The sequence below is a fragment of the Mauremys reevesii genome, linkage group 16, assembly GCF_016161935.1.
Source record: "Mauremys reevesii isolate NIE-2019 linkage group 16, ASM1616193v1, whole genome shotgun sequence".
In the NCBI taxonomy this organism is placed as follows: Eukaryota; Metazoa; Chordata; order Testudines; family Geoemydidae; genus Mauremys; species Mauremys reevesii.
The window spans coordinates 2,578,742-2,602,855 of record NC_052638.1 but is presented as its reverse complement, the minus strand read 5'-3'; the positions used below and the strand labels follow the sequence as shown (position 1 = coordinate 2,602,855).

Here is a 24,114-nt window from a genome sequence, read left to right as displayed (position 1 = left end):
CACATGCTGGGAGGGTATGAAAATGCTTCTCTTTCTCATACTTAGGAAAAAATGGCAGCCACTTGTGAGAAATGACGCTTCGCTGGAGCCATTCTTAAAAGCAGGCGCTACTCCTACAGTTTTGATTTCAACTCATTTTAACTGAACTGTTAGACAGTTAAAACATCTGAAGAAAATGCAATGGTACATTGCCTCCAGGTATCTCATCACAGGCTCATTCACTCCAGTGAGCCCCAAAGCAGGTCTGCCCAGATACCTCTCATCTCCAAATATCTGTTGGTCAGACAGATATTTAAATTCTCTTTAACCCCAATCGTTATGATGCTGTTTTGGGAGTCGAAGGGGTTCCTCCCTCTCAAACATGTATGCCACTAAAGCTATAAGTAAGAACCTCTAGTATGGATGATAAAGATCCTTTCTCCTTTCTTCCCCCACAACTCACATTCACCCGTCATGATGCTCCTTTTCTACACTATTCTGGATTGAGCGTCCCAAGGATGCTACTCGATGGCAGCATACTGCACAGCATCCAGACTGAATTACTCCTGTATTGCTTGCATTTATGTTCATGTGCCATTAAACAAGGTGAAAATATAGGTACAGATAGAAAAGGTTTTGAACTCCAGTCTGGCACATCTGTGAGATTAAGTTTATTTGTTACAATTCTAAATTTCTCTATAGAGTTTAATAGGAAAACTGCAGTTACCACAGACAATGCATCTGTGACGTTACACTCTATATGATTTTATGGAAATATGCTGACGAGTGTGAATATAATGTAACTGGAATATGTTTCATGCAAAAGATCTCTTGTAAGGTATCATGACAAAGCTTATAATCTACTGAGTGTCGTCATCCTGTTTGTATAAATGTACCACTCGTATTTCATATTTCTAGTTTCAGATATAAAACTCTGAGGGCCTATTGTAGTTATGCAAAGTGTGGGCCATTAATGGTGGTTTGGAATCTTGATGGCTCCCATTAGCCAGGACAATTGACTGTAGATGGCTCTGGTTTACTTGTAAGTCTTCCTGTATACGTGTGTGCTGGCAAATGGGTAATGAAGGCTATGGCTACACTTGCACTTCAAAGCGGCAGCGCTTTGAAGCGCTAAGTGTAGTCAAAGCGCCAGCGCTGGGAGAGAGCTCTCCCAGCGCTGTCCGTACTCCACCTCCCTGTGGGGAATAACATACAGCGCTGGGAGCCGCGCTCCCAGCGCTGGGGCTTTGACCACACTGGCGCTTTGCAGTGCCGCAATTTGCAGCGCTGGAGAGCCGGTGTGTTTTCAGCGCTGCAAATTTGCAAGTGTAGCCATAGCCATAGTCTTACAGTGACATGTGATCATGTCACCTGAACTGGAATCCGTCTTTAACCTGGTACTTTTCCACTGGGGAGAGGGGGACCCAGAGAGACAAAAGATTCCCACCTTGTGCCAAAGATATGTGAGTGGGTGGAACAGAAAAAAGGTGACTGGCCATTATGAGAAATCCCCTAGCTACCATGAGCTGGAACAAGGGCTGTACCAGGAGAAAGGACTGTGCCCAGTCTGTGAAAGAAGCTTATTGAAACATCTCTGAGGGTGAGATTTTATCTGTATTCAGTTTATTACTGTACTAGGCTTAGATTTGCATCTTTTAATTTTATTTTGCTTGGTAATTCACTTTGTTCTGTCTGTCAGCACTTGGAACAACTTAAATCCCACCTTCTGAATTTAATAAAATCACTTTTTACTTATTAATTAACCCAGAGTCTATATTAATACCGGGGGTGGGTGGGGAACAGCTGTGTATATCCCTCTATCAGTGTTATAGAGGGCGAACAATTTCTGAGTTTACCCTGTATAAGCTTTATACAAGTAAAACGGATTTATTTGGGGTTTGGACCCCATTGGGAGTTGGGCAGCTGAGTGTTAAAGACAGGAACACGTCTGTGAGCTGCTTTCTGTTAAGCCTAAAGCTGTTAGGGGATGTGGCTCAGACCTGGGTCTGGGTCCGCAGCAGGCTAGCGGGTCTGGCTCAGACCAGGCAGGGCACTGAAGTCTTAAGCTGGGAGGGCAGGGAAAGCAGGGGCAGAAGTAGTCTTGGTGAGTAGCCTGGTGACAAAGCGATAGGTTTAATATGCAATGCCTATATCGAGAGATACATCAAAACAATCTGTTTTAGTCTACACATGAAAGCAACACCATTTATCTAGAACTTCAGGGATAAACAGCAACACCACCATTCAATGTTTAAAGTAGGAACAGTCACCCAAAGAACAGGAGAGAAATCTTTACTTGTCCAGATCCCTGCATTTCCTGGCCTTTGCTTTCCCTGGTTTGGTAGATGGACTACAGTTGTATATCCCTAATGCTTTATATACCAAATATAGCACTCCCAAAACTAAACAAAAGTAACCAATCCATACCATCAGCGAACACCTGGAAGCATGAATGTCCCAATTTAAAGGCATCTGTTCAAAGTTATTCAAGGGACCCATATCTGTCTGGCCAGCTTAATAGTGGGTTACTGTAAATTTAGTAATACCGGGGATAGGGATGAATCAGACAGAGGGTCAGTTAGCTGGATGGATGATCGATAACTGCTGGGTAAAGGATTTGCCCAGCTGAAATAGATACCTACCTTTTCACTCATAGATTCTTCAAACTTGTGGTTAAAAAGGCACTTGTAAACCCGGCCTTCTCCAGCCTGAGTCTGTGAAACAGAACAGCAGCACTGGTCATTTAGGATAGTTTACAGCTTACCCTCTTGCTAACCAAAATCCAACAGAATTGTGCTATTGTACCGAAGTCCTGCTTTTAAACTAACGAAGTAGTGTTCATGTCCATTATGGGAATAACTCACTAACATTTGTTAAACATAGCACAGAATTGAAGGTGGTTTTTTGTAAAGGAAAATATTTCAGCTGAGTTTCCTTACTCTGGCTCCTGCCATCTTTTTGCTGAGAAAATACCTTTTCTATTAATGCAAGAGAACCAGAACAAAGCAATAGGTCTGCTTTCCTGCTGCATCACTCAATGCCACTGCTCCATTAGCAGAGCCTATGATGTTTCAGCTGCCGTTAATTCAACATCATGACAAGAAAGGGAGTAGAGCAGAGATTCTCCTCTCCTGTCCACTCTAAAACCACACACTGAGATCAAAATGTACTTTTCATAAGACCTCATAGGAGTTCCTGGTGCCAAAGGTGCTTAACTAAAAGCTTAGAATAACAAGAAAATCTGCTACTCAAACCACAGAGATAAAAATAAAAACTGAGAATTTGTTTCCAGCCACTCAAAGGACTGACAAAAATGAGATGCTTAACGGAGGTCATATGCTATTGACAGTGGAACAGAGTAGTAACCAAAGGCTGCCTAATACAGTTGATCTCTTGCACAAGTTTCACCACAGAAGATGGATGTATGAAGGCTGACTGACAGATAGTTCCCAGAATCACTTCAGCCATTATGGGATCTTCCTCTCGGTCCTTTGGCTCTTTTCAGGCATTGATTTGTGGGATAAGACTGGACAAATACTTCCAGCTACTCACATTTTCACAGAAGCGTTCCCGGTCATCGCGGCATGCAAAGTACAGGTGTCGGTCCAAGTGGAAGTCATCAGAGGAGAGTTCAGCCACACGAAGAATTGCTTTCTTACACTCATCAGAAACCTTAATTCTGGGATCATTCTCCTCTGCCTCCTTTACCAGCCCTTTCTCCAGACAGGCCACCACCTCTCCTTGTGAGTGCGCATCCTACATAACAAAAAGATTGCATCAAGACCTTTACCAATAGGATTTTTGATCCATTATTTACAAGAGCAGAAGACAAGAACAAATATTTCCTAACACACGGGAATGCGGAAAATGCCTGATTAGCAATTTAATTTATCCAATGTGTTAAAATCCATATTCTGCACCCCAAGCAGCCCATAATGCTGACTTACACATGCCACACACTAGGCTTAGCAAGTGGCTAAGAATGCCCAAATAATTTTAGCCCTTTATAGATACCTACCACCAGAATTAAATGACACTCAATTTATATACAGACTTGAAAGTTATGCAGACATGCATTCTGTTCCAGTGCATGGACATTCATACAGTTGGTAGGAGCAACAATTCACAAAGCCTGGAAATAGCTGGCTCCCAAATTCAGATTGAGAGGAGACAGAGATACCCCACCATCATGCTCCAAGCCTGGAGTGGCCAAACAAAATTAAACTGCAAAGTGATCTGCTTTGTATTCACTGTCCCCATCTCTCTTTGTAATCCAACAGTCTTGCGCAGCATGATCCACATACCGTATCATAACAGACTGCTGATGTGCTGATGGTTCACAGTGGTGTAGCCTCCTTCAATGCTTCTGGGTTTGCTTTAATGTGATTTAATGAGATTATCACCATTTAGACACACTGCTTAGAGCAGTTTACCAAAATGGCCAAGTTACCTTTAATCTGACATAGCCTTCTTATCACCATGGCAACAGCAAGTAGCTGTGTCACATTAAAGGAACATATTTCGGGGAAGGGAGGAATTAGAAAGCTGCTCTGTCAATGTGGCCTTCACTCTGGTCACTGATAATTAGGCATGTTAAGCATTCACAAAGGAGCATTTAGCAATCTAGGATTCTCAGTGCTAAAAAAGTCAAAGCATCCAATACTGCACTGAGTCTCATAAGGTAAGCAACTCCAGGCTAATATCCACTGCCAAGTGGGCTCAACAGAGTCCGAATGTAACTTAGGATCGTGAGTAACAATAGCAAGCAACCTGAGGAAGCTCATTGGTTTCCAAAGGATGGCACAAGAGGACTCACTTCTGACCAGCACCCCTGAAGTAGGCAGTAGAATGTTGATCAGTGAGTTTTTCACAGCCACACAGCTGGGCATGCTTAGAAAATTAAAACAAGAAAAGGTACCTAAGGGGACTTCAGAAAGTCTGAGCCCTTAAAATATGAATCCATCTCTGGTGGAGCTCTGTCCAAGATGGCTAGCTGAGAAGAGTTCTATGACTAGAGGACTTGCAACTATCAGCCCCTTTCCTTCAACCTATGCTGCTTTGGTGTGACAACCACCTGCTCTAAGGGAAATTGTTCAGTAGTGCCCTATCTGACTGCTTGGATAAATCAATCTGCTCGTGTGTACTGCATTAACAGGCATTCACAGTGAGCCCTTCTCTCCTTCAGTCCCTCGCTATATGTCAAGCAAGTGTTACCATAACAGCCATGAGCAGACAGCAGCAGAGGTTGGAACAAAACAGGAATCTTTCAAACAGTAACATTACTAGTTAAAGCCACATAATTCTTCCAATCATCATTCCCTCCTGTTCCGACATTGCTCCCGGCTCAGGAAGCCTCTGATACCTGTCTTGTTGATACTGGCACAATAGGACCACAAGCAGCATTCAAAAGCCACAAGTTACTTAAATCACCACCAATCCCAGAACTACTGACACTTTTTTTTAAATGGCCAAAAATATTAGGTAAAAAATTTATGGATGTGTCAACTGAGCTGAGTCAGCAGCATTCACAGGTGCCATTACAGAACACTGCTAGCGTGTGGCATCGTGCCAGAATATTACCCCACTCTACTGATTTATCCATAACCATGTTAGACACAAACCTTCTCCCTCCAATCCCCGTGATGATGCACATATAGCCGTTGCAATTGAGCCACTTAATATTACAAACTTCATAAAATGTGGCTTAAATACATCTGACAACTCCCTGCTCCAGCCTGCCTTCCAAGCTGCAAGCTCTGCTTCAAAGATCCTCTCATGCATCTCATAGACTCACAAACTTTAAGGTCTGAAGGGACCATTATGATCATCTAGTCTGACCTCCTGCACAATGCAGGCCACAGAATCTCACCCACCCATTCCTGTAACAAAGCCCTAACCTATGTCTGAGTTACTGAAGCCCTCAAATTGTGGTTTGAAGACCTCAAGCTGCAGAGAATCCTCCAGCAAGTGACCTGTGCCCCATGCTGCAGAGGAAGGCGAAAAACCTCCAGAGCCTCTGCCAATCTGCCCTGGAGGAAAATTCCTTCCCGACCCCAAATATGGCGATCAGTTAAACCCTGAGCATGTGGGCAAGACTCACCAGCCAGCACCCAGGAAAGAATTCTCTATAGTAACTCAGATCCCAACCCATCTAACATCCCATCACAGACCACTGGGCATACTTACCTGCTGATAATCAAAGATCAATTGATAAATTAATTGCCAAAATTAGGCTATCCCATCATACCATCCCCTCCATAAACTTATCCAGCTTAGTCTTAAAGCCAGATAGGTCTTTTGCTCCCACTACTCCCCTTGGAAGGCTGTTCCAGAACTTCACTCCTCTAATGGTTAGAAACCTTCCTCTAATTTCAAGTCTAAACTTCCTAGTGTCCAGTTTATATCCATTTGTTCTTGTGTCCACATTGGTACTAAGCTTAAATAATTCCTCTCCCTCCCTAATATTAATCCCTCTGATATATTTATAAAGAGCAATCATATCCCCCCTCAACCTTCTTTTGGTTAGGCTAAACAAGCCAAGCTCTTTCAGTCTCCTTTCATAAGACAGGTCTTCCATTCCTCGGATCATCCTAGTAGCCCATCGCTGAACCTGTTCCAGTTTGAATTCATCCTGCTTAAACGTGGGAGACCAGAACTGCACACTGTATTCCAGATGAGGTCTCACCAGTGCCTTATATAACGGTATTAACACCTCCTTATCTTTGCTGGCAATACCTCACCTGATGCATCCTAAAACCGCATTAGCTTTTTTAACGGCCATATCACATTGGCGGCTCATAGTCATCCTGTGATCAACCAATACTCCGAGGTCCTCCTCCTCCTCTGTTACTTCCAACTGATGTGTCCCCAATTTATAACTAAAATTCTTGTTATTACTCCCTAAATGCATGACCTTGCACTTTTCACTATTAAATTTCATCCTATTACTATTACTCCACTTTACAAGGTCATCCAGATCTTCTTGTATGATATCCCGGTCCTTCTCTGTGTTAGCAATACCTCCCAGCTTTGTATCATCCACAAACTTTATTAGCACATTCCCGCTTTTTGTGCCAAGGTCAGTAATAAAAAGGTTAAATAAGATTGGTCCCAAAACTGATACCTGAGGAACTCCACTAGTAACCTCCTTCCAGCCTGACAGTTCACCTTTCAGTATAACCCACGGTAGTCTCCCCTTTAACCAGTTCTTTATCCACCTTTCAATTTTCATATTGATCCCCATATTTTCCAATTTAACTAATAATTCCTCACGTGGAACCGTATCAAATGCCTTACTGAAATCGAGGTAAATTAGATCCACTGCATTTCCTTTGTCTAAAAAATCTGTTACCTTCTCAAAGAAGGAGATCAGGTTGGTTTGGCACAATCTACCTTTTGTAAAACCATGTTGTATTTTGTCCCAATTACCATTGACCTCAATGTCCTTAACTACTTTCTCCTTCAAAATTTTTTCCAAGACCTTACATACTACAGATGTCAAACTAACAGACCTATAGTTACTCGGATCACGTTTTTTCCCTTTCTTTAAAAATAGGAACTATGTTAGCAATTCTCCAGTCGTACAGCACAACCCCTGAGTTTACTGATTCATTAAAAATTCTTGCCAATGGGCTTGCAATTTCACGTGCCAGTTCCTTTAATATTCTTGGATGAAGATTATCTGGGCCCTCTGATTTTGTCCCATTAAGCTGTTCGAGTTTGGCTTCTACCTCAGATGTGGTAATATCTACCTCCATATCCTCATTCCCATTTGTCATCCTTCCATTATCCCTAAGCTCCTCATTAGCCTTATTAAAGACTGAGGCAAAGTATTTATTTAGATATTGGGCCATGCCTAGATTATCCTTAACCTCCATTCCATCCCTCAGTGTTAGCGGTCCCACTTCTTCTTTCTTTGTTTTCTTCTTATTTATATGGCTATAGAACCTTTTACTATTGGTTTTAATTCCCTTTGCAAGGTCCAACTCTACATGGCTTTTAGCCTTTCTCACTTCATCCCTACATGTTCTGACCTCAGTAAGGTAGCCTTCCTTGCTAATCCCTCCCATCTTCCACTCCTTGTAGGCTTTCTGCTTTTTTTTAAATCACCTCTCTGAGGGCTTGGCTACACTTACAAATTTGCAGCGCTGCAGCAGGGTGTGAAAACACCCTCTCCAGCGCTGCAAATTGCGGCGCTGCAAAGCGCCAGTGTGGTCAAAGCCCCAGCGCTGGGAGCACGGCTCCCAGCCGTGCTCCCAGCGCTGTACGTTATTCCCCACACGGAGGTGGAGTACGGACAGCGCTGGGAGAGCTTTCTCCCAGCGCTGGCGCTTTGACTACACTTAGCGCTTCAAAGCGCTGCCGCGGCAGCGCTTTGAAGTGTAAGTGTAGCCAAAGCCTGAGATGCTTGCTCATCCAGCTTGGTCTACAACTCCTGCTTATGATTTTTTTCCCCTTTCTTGGGATGCAGGCTTCTGATAGTTTCTGCAACTTTGACCTGAAGTAATTCCAGGCCTCCTCCGCCTTTAGATCCACAAGTTCTTCAGTCCAATCCACTTCCCTAACTAATTTCCTTAATTCTTTAAAGTTAGCCCTTTTGAAATAAAAATCCCTAGTCCCAGATCTATTTTTGTTTATCCTTCCATCTAGTTTGAACTGAATTAGCTCATGATCACTCGAACTAAGGTTGTCCCCTACAACCATTTCTTCTATGAGGTCCTCACTACTCACCAAAACCAAATCTAAATGGCATCCCCTCTTTGTTGGGGCATGAGACAATGAAAACTTTTCCTACCTAGGAAGGGTATGGTTTCTAGCCCTAAGGCAGAAGAACTATAGAGCACTTTATTCAAGATTTCCTCATACCATGGGATTTTCTTTAATTAAAACTTCATATAAAGACTTCAGTGCACATTAGGTACATGAACGGGATGGAAGCTATTTTATTTGTATGTACACAACCTATTAAAAGAGTTAACTAAAATAATAAAATACAGTAACTCCTCGCTTAACATTGTAGTTATGTTCCTGAAAAATGCAACTTTAAGCGAAATGATGTTAAGCAAATCCAATTTCCCCATAAGAATCAATGTAAATGGGGGGGTTAGGTTTCAGGGAAATTTTTTTCACCAGACAAAAAACTATATATTATATAGCTATACACACAGTATATGTTTTAAACAATTTAATATTGTTCACGGCTATGATGATTGTGAAGCTTGATTGAGGTGGTGAAGTTAGAGGGTGGGAGAGGGTGAAATATTTCACAGGGAATGTCTTGCTGTGATGAACTAGCACTTGGCTGAGCCCTCAAGGGTTAACACATTGTTGTTAATGTAGCCTCTCACACAAGGCAGCACGAACACGGGGGAGGGGAGACAGCATAGCAGACAGAGACAGACACACACCTTGTGTGTGGGAGAGAAAGAGAGAAAGATGCGCACTGCCCCTTTAAGTAATCTGACCCACTCTTAAGTGCATTGTCTTTTTAAGTGGATCAGGAAGCTGAGAGAGCAGCTGCTGCCCCAAGCTCTCTCTGTCTCTCTCCCTCCATGTCCCCTCCCTGCTCTATATGGAGAAGGGGTAAGCAGGGTGCAGGAGCAGGGGGAAGGGGGACACCCTGACATTACACATACACACACAGCAAGCAGGAGTCTCTGGGAGCAGCACATGGCAGTGGGGGGGACAGGACAGCTGAACTGCCAGCAATTGCTAGCCTGCTGGGCGGCTGCAGCACAGGGAACTTAGGGGAGCAGGGAGCTGATAGGGGGAGCTGATGGGGGGCTGCTGGTCCACTCTGGTTACAAGTCCCCACCAGCCAGCTGCAATGGGCTGCTCTTCTTGCAAGCAGCGGACAAAGCAGGCAGCTGCCAAACGACCTTAGAAGGGAGCATTGCACAACTTTAAACGAGCATGTTCCCTAATTGATCAGCAACGTAACAACGTTAACTGGGACACCTTTAAGTGAGGAGTTACTGTAATATCATGAATACATCTATGTAATAAAATAATATCATGAATACATGATCACATACTAGTTCACAAATGTTCTACGACCTTGGATAAATATGTATCTTTCATACTCCGCATTACTCTGCATTCCAGTCATTTAAAATACACACTAAACTGCTTTTAAATTTACCATCTATCCAGTTCAACAGAACAGTGGAAGTTTGCAGACATACATAGGCCATTTAAGTTTGTAACTAAATTAGCATAATAGTTAACTGTGTCACCTACTCATAAGTGCATAAGACTGAGCTGCTGTTTGAGGAAAATATATAGACCAGGCTTTTTAAAAACTGGTTCTAAAGTTATGCTCCTCTGAATTGCACATTCAGGCATTGAAAGAAGCCTGATTTTCTCAAGTGCCAAGCTCCCTGCTGCTCTGACTTCACATGAAAATCAATAGGAGCTGCAAGAAGCTTGGAAATTTTGAAAATCAAGCTACTTCTTTCAGTGCCTAAATATGCAATTCAGGAGCTTAACTTTAGCTACCAATTTCTTTAAAATGCTGACTATAGAATATGGTTGCTGACTAAATCATTAAATCCATACCATAGAGAAGAGTATCTTAAATTATACAAAAATCCAAGTTAACTGCTTCAGTCTGACAGTGAAAATAGCTTAATATACCAGAAAGAAAAGATAATAAGATTTTCTAATGTTGAATAGTATACAGTGTTCTCCAGGAATAGTGCTCATGTAATTATAGCATTAGAAAGAAAATAGACTATGTGGAAGAGTCATTTCTTGACTAGTGTACTTAAACATGCAACCATAATAGTATTTTAACGCAGTTTGACAGAAGCACACAGAAAGGTGACAAAAAATAACTGGCATGAGTTCAGAATGACTGCATTACTCATTAAGCTCTAGCTGCAGTGCAGAGCCATGTGATAAATTGCATTTATCATACACCTACACCAGCACTCTGCTTGCTAATGCATCTTTGCCAGAAGTATTTCCAAAATTCTAAAGGATACACAACAGCTTCCAGCCATTTAAAAAAATATCAACATGCTAGAAAAATGCGCCTCTTCTCTCCCACTACCCACAAATTGGGAATTTCACCTAACATTGCACAGGTCTGAAAAACAGATAGGTAATTCATTCCAGCACAGACAGATTTATAGTCCAATATCTTGAAATCCTGCCAAGTTAGAAATGGAAACTTTAGTTCATCGAAAAAAGGGAGCTAACCATCTTTCCCCAGGAGGAACAGAGCATTTCAATCTATGGAATGCATTGAAAAAATTTAAAATATGGCATTTAAGGTAATTTTTAGAACTTTTACAATGTATTAGTTTTAATGTTTCCCTCTTTTTAAGGCCATCTTGGTTGGATTTGATGCCCAAGACACATTTTTTTCCCCAGACAGACAAAGGATAGTTTTAAAGTTCTAAAGCATTCCTAAAACAGATTTCTGTAAAATGTGACCTATGCAAAATTCAACCTGTACGTGCAATTCCTGTTGGTGTTTACTTCTCCCTCTCATTTTCAAAAAACCCCAAGGGAGTGGGGAACATTGGGTGGTACTAAAGAGTAAAATTTGACTTGTGCATAAAATTCCTGTTGCTCTAGTTGCAGAAGCACTGGGGTGAGCTAGGAATGAAAAGGGGACAAAAGAAAACCAAGGAGTGGAGGACACAGTGCAGAGATTGGGAGGAAATAGATACGGTAAAGATGGGAAGCTGCGCCAATGGGGTAGGGGCAGCAAATACTTGTTCTGGGATAACACAGGGACTAGGTGATTCCTATTGCTGTCCAGTAACCCCCTCTAGCCAGCTGGAGCAGAAACACCTGCATTGTGCTTGTGTAGGAAAGGCAGAAAGTCAAACTGACCAGTATATTTGTCATTCAAGCCGAGTGCTGTGCAAGTAGTCAATAGCTAGCACAAGAAGCCAGACAGATGACCCGACTGAACCAAAATAACTAATCTATAGAAAACCAACCATTTCCCAGTGGGTCTACTACAAGTCCCACTTTAGCAGCTTTAAGTAGCCTGTAGTGGAAACCAAAATTAAAGAGATGCTGTCTATTTGAAGTCTAGTCAGTTTAAAAAAAAAAAAAGTTAAAGGTAGCGCAAGGAACTATGCAACCCTTCACTTATTTTTAACTATCATACTTTGTCTTCTTTTTAACTATCATATTTTCCTATTTAACTTTGTTTTTCTCTACTCTGTAGCTGTGTTAAAGACCGACACAACAGTGATACTGACTAGGCCCAAAGCTAATTGAAAAACAGAAAAAAAAAAAAGAAATATTATATTCCTCTAATATCTCTTACAGTAATCTTAAATGTAACCTATAACACTAGCAAGTAAACTACCCTGAGAGAAATGTGATTTTTTTTTTAAAACTGCTGTCACTTTTAATGCCCATGGGAAGAAAACAGTACCTACGCCAGCTCAGAAAGAGGCTTTGTCTACATACAAATTTGCACCAGTTTAAACTAAACAGGTTGAATCACACACATTTAGTTAAACTGGTGCACATGTGTGTGTAGACAAAGGTCAGAGAAATGGCTGGCTTATGTTGACAGGTCTGAAGGAGAAAGGTTCAGCTGCCACCACAATTCTCAGTGAAAACAGTACCACATTAAGCTTCTATTGTATAAAACAAAGTAGGGATTAAACACCAGGGAACCAAACTCATGACACAGCACAACATCCAGGTGAGAGGAAAGGAGACATAAGTATGCTCACTGTCAGCAGAAAATGGGCCAAGCATGCAGCTGTAATATACAATGGCACTTTTACTGCTTTCCACATACGCTCCGTTCTGATACATGCAGCAAAATGAAGTCTGAAATCAGGAAACATACATTGCGCTTTGTTGCTCACACAAGAAACAGAACAGCAGGAGGTACAACCCAGCAGATCGAGGGCAAAACAAGCAACAAGGCAGAAGAAATGATGAGATGGAATAAAATGGACTAGAGTGCAGATAAAGGGATAAACCAGAGGAGACAGTTTACAGAAAAGCAGCAAAGAGTCTTGTGGCACCTTACAGACTAACAGACGTTTTGGAGCATGAGCTTTCGTGGGTGAATACCCACCGCGTCGGATGCATGCATGTGGGCATTCACCCACGAAAGCTCATGCTCCCAAACGTCTGTTAGTCTATAAGGTGCCACAAGACACTCTGCTGCTTTTACAGATCCAGACTAACACGGCTCCCCCCTGATACTTTACAGAAAAGGAGAGACAAGGGCTGGAAGAGAGTCTTAGGCCTGGTCTACACTTAAAAATTTAGAGCGACGAGCTACACTGCTGTCATTAAATGACAAATTCTTAACTCTGAGAGCTGCAGTTAAGCCAATTTAACCCTCAGTCTACATGCGGCTAGATGAGCAGAAGAATGATGCTGCTGACCTAACTACCTGCTCAGAGAGGTGAATTAACTAGACTGAAAAAACCCTTCCATCACTAAAGGAAGGGTCTATGCCAGTGTTTCTCAATTGTGGCCAGGACTATTCATGCGGCTATGACAGCTTCCTGTGTGGTGATGGGTGGGGGCATGGGGACCATCGGCCCCTCTCCCGCCCTTCCCTTTGCTCCTACACGCGCCACCCTGCACCATCTCTGGACACAGGCAGGGCACAGCGCTACAAGAGCAAGATGAGTTCTCAACCTACCTTGGTGGGGAGAAAGGTTTTGGGCGGTGGGCTCCAGCAGCGGAACTTCGGGAGCCCGGCCACACAGCCCTGGGCTCTGGCAGTTGGGTGAGGAGTGCTGACTCCCCGGCTCTGGCCATGTGGCTCTGGCCTCCAGTCATGGGGCTTCAGCCTCCAGACCCTGGTTCCGACCACATGGCACCACGTGCTGGCCCCTGGCTCCGGTCCCGGGCCCTGGCCATACAACTGCAGGCACAGGCCCCAGGCACTGGCCCCCTGGTCTCAGCTGTAGGGCTTTGGGCACCAATCCCCAGCTCCAGCCACGGTGCCCCAGCCCCTGGTGCCGATAACCCAGCCACATGGCAGCAAGCGCTGATCCTCAGCTCTAGTCCTGGGCTTCAGCCAAGTGGTGGCAGGAGCTAGCCCTGGGTGCTGACCCCTGGCCCTAGCAGCGCAGCAGCAAGCACCGGCTCCAGTTGCTGCGCAGTGACAGTGCTGACCCTCGGCTCTGGCCATGCAGCCCTGAGCTCCGGAACCCAGCTCCAGGCTCTGGCTGCGCGGCAGCAGGCACTGGCCCTGAACGCTGACCCACAGCTCTAGCTGTGTAGCAGAGGGCTCCAATTCATGGCTCCAGGCATACAGCTCCTGCCCCCAGTTCTGGCTGTGGGCACTGATCCCCCTGCCCCAGCCAGCAACCCCTTGTTCTGGCCATGCAGCAGCGGGGCTCACTACCCACCTCCATTGCCCCTGGCTCCCGCTGCCTTCCCCCATTCCCCTTGACCTCCACGGCCTCCCCTTCTGACCTCCCCATCTGGAGCTTAATGGGTCCCGGACTTGCTGAGAGAAGTGATATTAACCAACATGCAAGTGTCACTTCTCACAGCAGACTTACTAGCTAGCTAGGGGGCTGAGAAAGGTGATACCTGTATGTTTGTGAATATCACTTATTTTCACAGCCTCCCAGGTAGCTACTAAGTGTGCTGTGAAGAGAGATATTAACATACAGATATCACTTTTCACAGCATTATTTTTATTATCGAGTCTGCAAAAAACCTCTACATGAATAAATTACAATGATTTGGACATGTCTATGTGCATATTTGTTTTTCCTAAAGTTAATTAAGTATTTTAGGGAAAGTGTCAGTGCAGCCACCACCAAAAAATGTGTTGTGAGACCCTCTTGTCTATGCTGTGATGCTCCATGGTGGCACAGCTGCAGTGCCTGAGCTGAGCTGCTGTGGCGCCTGTAGTGTAGATATGGGCTTAGTCCTAGAAGTTCTGCTCTAATGCAACTCAAGCGAAAACAAAGGGAAGCCAGTTTATCCCAGTGACTTATAATAAAGTTATGAATGAGCCAATATTTTATTTGGCAGTAGCCTGATATGAAGGGGCCTGGTGGTCCCATGGCTTTCACCTCCATAAAAGTGAGGGATAGATAGCTGTCCAGTCTCACCCCACGGGTGTACAGAGGCTGTGTATTAAACCCATAGTCACACCAATTCACGGAGACATGGTCGGATGAAGAGAGACAAGAGCTTAAATGGGCAACTCATAGTAGCCTGTGCATTATGAGGTAAAGTGTGAACAGGAATCTATGGCGAGACTAAATGAGATTACGTTGACCCTAAGCAATGCAGGAAGAAGGAATACTCCTCACGTAGCCACTTAAAGCAGGTTCCACAGTAGGATAACAGCTGTTTGTTGCTGCAAGTGTCATGGCAGATAGGCTGCTGACAAAAGAAAAAAAGACATGTGGCTCATCTTGTTCTGAGTGCTCAGCACACTTCTGCAAATCAGGGCCCAATATGTTTCAGGTTATGCACCCAGAAAATGAGTGGCCACCTATGAAAAATCTGGTTTAGTGACTTGCTTTGGCCAACATCATATAAGAACTCTAGTAGAGGCAAAGTTAGAATCCAGTTCTCCAAGGTAGCTTTTGACTGCTTTAAGCACAACACCATCTTTCCTCTTCTACAAACCTGTCTCGTTCATGGTATCTTTCAACTTTGGCGACAGACAAAGCATGAATCCTACAGACTTAATCGCTACACACCCCTGATTTGCTCCCAGAGCACTGTTTATCTGTGCACTGAATGAAAGCAGATGTTGTGGAAAAAAATCATATGTGATCATGTAACTAAAGTCTATCATAATGCACATGCACAAGTGGGGCGAGTTAAGATTGCAGAGGCAGCCTGAATTCTGGTGTTTCCTAAAACTCTTGATATTGTAATCTTAATGTTCTTTTCATGTATTTTTATATGAAATTTACTGTCTTACTGAAAGAAGGACATGTAAAAACAAATTCCATCATGTGGAATCAGACTGACCCCCCCAAAGTTTATCAGCAGGGTCAGGACCTTTATGTACATAGCACACTTCTGCCACTTGAGTTACCAGATTACCTGGCAGCAGAGGCGATTTATGTTTTACCAGCTACTAGAGCAGGACTAGACACACTTCGCCAATGGGTTTCACAGCTAGGTGCGAAATCCTAGGTGACTACCTCAAGCATGAGATATGCCCTAGATATCAGGGAACTGATGAGCGGGATCCCCTGGGAGAATAACATGAGGGGCAAAGGAGTCCAGAAGTGCTGGCTGTATTTTAAAGAATCTTTATTGAGGTTGCAGGAACAAACTATCCTGATGTGTAGTAAGAATAGTAAATATGGCAGGCAACCAGCTTGGCTTAACAGTGAAATCCTTACTGATCTTAAACGCGAAAAAGAAGCTTACAAGAAGTGGAAGATTGGACAAATGACCAGGCAGGAGTATAAAAATATTGCTCAGTCATGCAAGAGTGAAATCAGGAAGGCCAAATCACACTTGGAGTTGCAGCTAGCAAGAGATGTTAAGAGTAACAAGAAGAATTCAGGTATGTTAGCAACAAGAAGAAAATCAAGGAAAGTATGGGCCCCTTACTGAATGAGGGAGGCAACCTAGTGACAGAGGATATGGAAAAATCTAATGATTTTTTTTTGCCTCTGTCTTCACGAACAAGGTCAGCTCCCAGACTGCTGCACTGGGCAGCACAGTGTGGGGAGGAGGTGACCAGCTCTCTGTGGAGAAAGAAGTGGTTCAGGACTATTTAGAAAAGCTGGATGAGCACAAATCCATGGGGCCGGATGCACTGCATCCATGGGTGCTAAAGGAGTCGGCAGATGTGATTACAGAGCTATTGGCCATTATCTTTGAAAACTCATGGCGATCGGGGGAGGTCCCGGATGACTGGAAAAAGGCTACTGTAGTGCCCATCTTTAAAAAAGGGAAGGAGGAGGATCCGGGGAACTACAGGCCAATCAGCCTCACCTTAGTCCCTGGAAAAATCATGGAGCAGGTCCTCAAGGAATCAATTCTGAAGCACTTAGAGGAGAGGAAAGTGATCAGGAACAGTCAGCATGGATTCACCAAGGGCAAGTCATGCCAGATTAAGCTAATTGGCTTCTGTGACAAGATAACTGGCTCTATAGATGAGGGGAAAGCAGTGGATGTGTTATTCCTTGACTTTAGCAAGGCTTTTAATACGGTCTCCCATAGTATTCTTGTATCCGAGGGATAGCCGCCTTAGTGTGGATCTGTAAAAGCAGCAAAGAGTCTTGTGGCACCTTATAGACTAACAGACATTTTGGAGCATGAGCTTTAGTGGGTGAATACCCACTTCGTCGGATGCATGTGACGAAGTGGGTATTCACCCACAAAAGCTCATGCTCCAAAATGTCTGTTAGTCTATAAGGTGCAACAAGACTCTTTGCTGCTTTCACAGTATTCTTGACAGCAAGTTAAAGTAGTATGGGCTGGATGAATGGACTACGGTGGATAGAAAGCTGGCTAGATCGTCGGGCTCAACGGGCAGTGATCAACGGCTCCATACCTAGTTGGCAGCAGGTATCAAATGGAGTGCCCCAAGGGTCGGTTTTGTTCAATATCTTCATTAATGATCTGGAGGATGGCGTGGACTGCACTCTCAGCAAGTTTGCAGATGACACTAAACTGGGAGAGTGGTAGATATGCTGGAGGGTAGGGATAGGATACAGAGGAACCTAGACAAATTACAGGAATTGGCCAAAAGAAACCTGATGAGGTTCAACGAGGACAGTGCAGAGTCCTGCACTTAGGATGGAAGAATTTCATGCACTGCTACAGACTAGGGACTAAATGGCTAGGCAGCAGTTCTGCAGAAAAGGACAAGACGGTTACTAACCTTTGTAAATGTTGTTCTTCGAGATGTGTTGCTCATATCCATTCCAATTAGGTGTGCGCACACCGCGTGCACGCTCGTTGGAAGATTTTTACCCTAGCAACACTCGGTGAGTCGGCTGGGCGCCCCCTGGCGTGGCACCGCTATAGCGCCGGATATATACCCCTGCCGACCCAACGGCCCTTCAGTTCCTTCTTGCCGGCTACTCCGACAGTGGGGAAGGAGGGTGGGTTTGGAATGGATATGAGCAACACATCTCGAAGAACAACAGTTACAAAGGTGAGTAACCGTCTTTTCTTCTTTGAGTGCTTGCTCATATCCATTCCAGTTAGGTGATTCCCAAGCCTTACCTAGGCGGTGGGGTCGGAGTGAGACGTTGCAGAATGCAAAACTGCTGAACCAAAGGCTGCATCGTCTCTGGACTGTCGAACCAATGCATAATGTGAGGCAAAGGTGTGAATCGATGACCAGGTAGCCGCCCGACATATTTCCTGGATGGGGACATGGGCCAGGAAAGCGGCAGAAGAGGCTTGTGCCCGAGTAGAATGGGCGGTGAGATGGCTAGCGGGAATGTGAGCCAATTCATAGCATGTTCGGATGCAGGACGTCACCCAAGATGAGATCCGTTGGGAAGAGACCGGCATGCCTTTCATGCGGTCTGCCACCGCTACAAAGAGCTGAGGCGAACGTCGGAAGGGTTTGGTACTCTCTATATAAAAAACGAGAGCCCTACGGACATCCAAAGTATGTAGTTGTTGTTCCCGACGCGATGAGTGCGGCTTCGGGAAAAAGACTGGGAGGAAGATGTCTTGAAAGGCAGACACCACTTTAGGGAGGAAAGAGGAGTGCGGTCGCAGCTGTACCTTGTCCTTGTGGAATACCGTATATGGAGGATCCGCTGTCAAGGCCCGAAGCTCCGATACTCGTCTCGCCGAGGTGATAGCGACGAGGAAGGCCATCTTCCAGGAAAGGTACAGCAGTGAGCAGGTGGCCAGAGGCTCAAAGGGGGCCCCCATAAGCTTGGCTAGCACCAGGCTTAGATCCCAGGTAGGGGTTGGGCGTCTGACTTGAGGGTACAACCGTTCCAATCCCTTAAGGAACCTGGAAACTATGGGATGAGAAAAAATTGAATGGCCACTTTCGCCTGGGTGGAAGGCGGAAATAGCTGCCAGATGTACCTTTAGAGAAGAGACTGCCAGGCCCTGCTCTTTCAGGGACCAGAGGTAATCCAGGACCGTAGGGACAGAAACCTGTCCGGGGGACTAAGTTACTCTGAGCGCACCAGTGGGAGAAACGCTTCCACTTGGCGAGATATGTCATCCTAGTGGAAGGCTTCCTACTTCCCAAGAGTACCTGTTGTACCGAGGCAGAGCATCACAACTCAGATTGGCTCAACCACGCAGCAGCCATGCTGTGAGATGAAGGGATTGCAGGTCTGGGTGGTGAAGCCTGCCGAAGTCCTGCGTTATGAGGTCCGGTCAGAGTGGCAGGGGAATCAGGTCTGCCACTGAAAGGGCGAACAACAGGGTGTACCAATGCTGCCTCGGCCACGCTGGAGCAATGAGGATCAGGTGGGCTCTGTCCCTGCGGAGCTTGAGTAGGTCTCTGTGAACGAGGGGAAACGGCAGGAAGGCATAAAATAGGTGCCTCTTCCACGGGATCAGGAATGCGTCTGAGAGGGAGCCCGGGGAGCGTCCTTGGTAGGAGCAGAACACCTGGCATTTCTTGTTCTCTCGGGAGGCAAAGAGGTCTATGTGGGGAAAGCCCCACCTCCGGAAAACGGAATGGAAGACGTCCGGACGGATCGACCACTCATGAGACAAGAAGGACCTGCTGAGGTGATCTGCCAGAGTGTTCTGGACTCCTGGGAGAAAAGACGCTACCAAATCGATAGAGTGGGCTATGCAAAAGTCCCAGAGGTGGATGGCTTCTTGACAAAGGAGGGAGGACCGTGCCCCACCCTGCTTGTTTATGTAAAACATGGCTGTTGTGTTGTCCGTGAACACTGATACACAACGGCCTTGGAGATCGTCCTGAAACACCTGGCATGCTAGATGGACTGCTCTCAGCTCCCTCACGTTGATATGCAAGGCCAACTCCTGGGGCAACCAGAGGCCTTGAGTGTGAAGGTTCCCGGGGTGGGCACCCCAACCCAGAGATGATGCGTCTGTGGTTAGGGCCACCGAGGGTTGTGGTGGGTGGAAAGGCATCCCTGCGCAGACTTGAGAGGGGTCCAACCACCAAGTGAGGGAGTCGAGAACCGTCCTGGGGATAGTGAGCGCCGAATCCAGACTCTGTCTGTGTGGACGGTATATTGAAGCAAGCCAGGTTTGGAAGGGACGGAGGCGTAGCCTCGCGTACTTGGTCACAAAGGTGCAGGAGGCCATGTGACCTACTAGGCTGAGGCAGGTGCACACCGACGTTGTCGGAAAGGATTGATGACTTCGAATTATTGAAGAAATTGTTTGAAAACGTGACTGGGGAAGGCAGGCCCTGGCCAGATTGGAATCCAGAATAGCTCCAATGAAGTCTATTCTCTGCGTTGGTGTCAGAGTAGACTTTTCTGTGTTGATCATGAGGCCTAGGCTCCCGAAAAGGTCTTTGACGATGCACAGGTGCTGTGATACTTGTGACTGGGAAGTCCCTCGAATGAGCCAATCGTCGAGATACAGGTAGACATGTACTCGACGACGCCGGAGGGAGGCGGCTACTACAGTCATGCATTTGGTGAAGACTCTTGGGGCCGCAGAAAGACCAAAGGGAAGCACCGTGAACTGGAAGTGGTGGTGGTTGACCACAAAATGGAGGTACCGTCTGTGCGGTGGATAAATGGTGATGTGGAAATACGCGTCCTTCATATCGAGGGCGGCATACCAGTCTCCCGGATCCAGGGATGGGATGATGGTCCCCAGGGATACCATGCGGAACTTCAGCTTTATCATGAATTTGTTGAGTTCTCGCAGGTCTAGGATCGGCCGGAGACCGCCCTTTGCCTTGGGGATTAAGAAGCAGTGGGAATAGAACCCCTTGCCCCTCATGTCTTTTGGCACCTCCTCTATGGCTCCCAGGTTTAGGAGCGCCTGGACCTCTTGTAAGAGGAATTGCTCATGAGAGGGGTCCCTCAAGAGGGACGGGTAGGGAGGGGGAGGGATAGCTCAGTGGTTTGAGCATTGGCCTGCTAAACCCAGGGTTGTGAGTTCAATCCTTGAGGGGGCCACTTAGGGATGTGGGGCAAAAAAAATTGGTCCTGCTAGTGAAGGCAGGGGGCTGGACTTGATGACCTTTCAAGGTCCCTTCCAGTTCTAGGTGATTGGTATATCTCCAATTATTACCTTTTACCTTTTAGGGTGGGAGGGGGTGGTGAAACAAACTGGAGATGGTATCCCGTTTCCACTGTGCGGAGGACCCAACGATCCGAGGTCAGCTGGGACCAGGCAGGGAGGAAATGGGAGAGGCGGTTGAAGGAGGGAGAAGGATCCGGCAGGGTAACTGGTGGGCCGTCCTCAGAGGTCCCATCAAAAGTTTTGTTTGGGCCCCGCTGGTGGCTTAGGGGGCACTTGACTTTGGGTTCCCTCAGGGCCAGACTGTCTCCGCCAATTCCCCCTGCCGCGCCTTCTGGTAGCGTCCTGACGCGGTCTAGTCTAGTTGTAAGGGAGGTGTGGCTGGGGCCGGAAGGACCTTCGCTGGGTCACCGGCGTGTGCATACCCAGCGAGCACATTATGACCCGATTGTCCTTCAGACTCTGCAACCTGGGGTCGGTTTTGTCTGAGAAAAGGCCCTGGCCCTCAAAGGGTCAATCCTGAATTGTCTGCTGCAATTCTGGGGGAAGGCCTGAAGCCTGTAGCCAGGAGATACGTCTCATCGTTACCCCGGACACGAGAGTTCTGACCGCCGAGTCCGCTGCATCCAGAGAGGCCTGGAGGGAGGTTCTTGCCACCTTTCTACCCTCTTCAAGTAGGGCCGTAAACTCTGCACGGGACTCCTGGGGAAGAAGCTCTGTAAACTTCCCCACAGACACCCACGTATTAAAAAGTTACACCGACTTAGGAGGGCTTGTTGATTTGCCACCCTAAGTTGGAGGCCCCCAGCCGAGTATATTTTACGGCCTAGGAGGTCCATGCGTCTAGCCTCCTTCGCCTTAGGAGCTGATGCTTGCTGGTCATGACGCTCCCGTTCATTCACCGATTGGACAACCAGGGAGGTAAGTGGGTGTAGAGATATTCGTACCCTTTGAGGGGACCATATATTTCCTCTCTACTCCCCTAGCTGTAGGTGTAATTGAAGCTGGAGATTGCCAAATTGTGTCCGCGTTAGCTCGTATAGTGCGGATGAACGGGAGAGCCACTCTAAGAGGTGCATCAGCCAATAAGATGTCCACGAGCGGGTCCTCTATTTCAGCAACCTCCTCCACCTGCAAGTTCATGTTCTGGGCCACCCTCCTCAAGAGGTCTTGATGGGCCCTGAGATCGATCGTGGGAGGGCCTGAGGAGGATGTTCCTGCTACCGCCTCATCAGGTGAGGAGGAGGAAGAGAGGCCCGGGTCCAACGGGTCTTGAGGTGGGTCGTGGACTGGAGGGGCACCATCTGCATCAGGTAGAACCTCGGTGACTGCAGACTGAATTGGAGCCTCGTCCATGCCCGCAGGGGGAGGGCATCTCACTGTCGCCTCTGGTACCCGGTGTTCTGACGGGGCCGACCTTTGAGCCACTGATGGGGCATCTTGGGCCTGGTGGTATGCCCAAGGTGTCCAAAAGGACCAGTGATGAGGACCTTGTTCGTGGCTTTGTGTCTCTGGATAATGGCTGGGAACATCAGAGTCACGTTCCTGATGGTAGGATCCACTACCAGCCTGAGACAATACCGATGTGTCTCTCGAAGGCCACGGTGGTGCTGAGAGACTCTGGGAGGGTGCCACTGTTCTTGACGCTCGATCCCGGGGCGGTACTGGGGAGCGAGACCGGGACCTTCTACCGTGCCAGTGCCGGGAGGTCGACCGGGATCTCGAGTCCCTGCGCCGGGAGGGACTGCGGGACACACGGTACCGAGATCGGTGCCGAGAGCCGGATCAGTGCCAGGAGTATCTGTCCGGTGAACGAGATGCTGAACGTCGCCACGAGTGCAACCGGTACCGCGATGGAGAGCGGTGCCGGGACTGCGAGCGGTACTGGGATTGGGAACAGCGTGATCGGGAGCGTCTCCGAGACCGTGATCTGGAATGACGTCTCTCCGGTGGACCGACGGAAGGAGGCCGTATCAGGGCCAGCTTGCCGACGGATTGAACAACCCGCACCGGCAGTGCCGGGGGTTGAGGATGTATCGGCTCCGTCATAGCAATGAGCTCTCTTGCTGTAGAGAAGGTCTCCAGCGTAGAAGGGAGAGCGAGCTCAACCACAGCATGAGCCGGGAAGCTATCTGGCACCGGATTCAACAGCCCTTGTGGGACCAGAATCAATGGTGCCGCGCTAGGTGGAGCTGCCATCTGCGGTGCCGGCGTCCGACGAACCAACTTAGATGAGCGCTCCTTCTGCGAGGCTGGGGTCAGAGCACTATGGCGTTTCCCAGTTGGGGAAAGGGAGCGGTGCCGGGGAGTCGGTGCCGGTACTCCTTCTCGGTGCCTGAGTGATCCGGTGCCAAAGGGGCGTTTCCTCACCGAGCCAGTCTGTTGGGCACTCGGTACCGGTGCTGCAGGACTAAGTGCCGACTCCATGAGGAGCTGCTTTAATCGAAAGTCCCGCTCCTTCTTCATTCTTGGTTTGAATGACTTGCAAATGCGGCACTTGTCCGTAAGGTGGGATTCCCCTAAGCACTTGAGGCAGGAGTCGTGGGGATCCCCTATTGGCATCGGCTTCTGGCACACCGAGCACGGTTTGAATCCCGGTGCCTTGGGTATGGGCCCGTACCTGGTCGGAGGAAAGGGGCTAATCCCCAATCCCCCCTTCAACTATATACACTAACTATAAAGATAAGTACTAAAACTAACTATAACTACAAGAACTCGAACTATAAACACAGTAAAGAGTAAAGAACTACGAGTAGGCTAGGGACGTGGAGGTCAGCAAAGCCGCGCTCCACAGTTCCAACGACCGTCATGGGCGGGAAGAAGGAACTGAAAGGCCGTTGGGTCGGCAGGGGTATATATCCGGCGCTATAGCGGCGCCACGCCGGGGGCGACCCAGCCGACCCACCGAGTGTTGCTAGGGTAAAAATCTTCCGACGAGCGTGCACGCGGCGCACGCACACCTAATTGGAATCGATATGAGCAAGCACTCGAAGAACTAGGGGCTACAGTGGACGAGAAGCTGGATATGAATCGACA

The 24,114-nt window shown here is 46.9% G+C and overlaps 1 protein-coding gene across 4 annotated transcripts in view; it reads right to left on the bottom strand.

The window, feature by feature from the left end:
• Positions 1–24,114, bottom strand: part of GLG1 (golgi glycoprotein 1) — a 208,108-nt gene that overhangs the window by 56,249 nt on the left and 127,745 nt on the right. For all 4 annotated transcript variants that reach the window (XM_039502848.1, XM_039502849.1, XM_039502850.1 and 1 more), the window contains exons 5-6: positions 3,532–3,735; positions 2,622–2,693 (exon numbers count right to left, since the gene is read on the bottom strand). In XM_039502848.1, the coding sequence (XP_039358782.1) occupies positions 2,622–2,693; positions 3,532–3,735 (276 nt within the window). The remainder of the gene's footprint in view (positions 1–2,621; positions 2,694–3,531; positions 3,736–24,114) is intronic.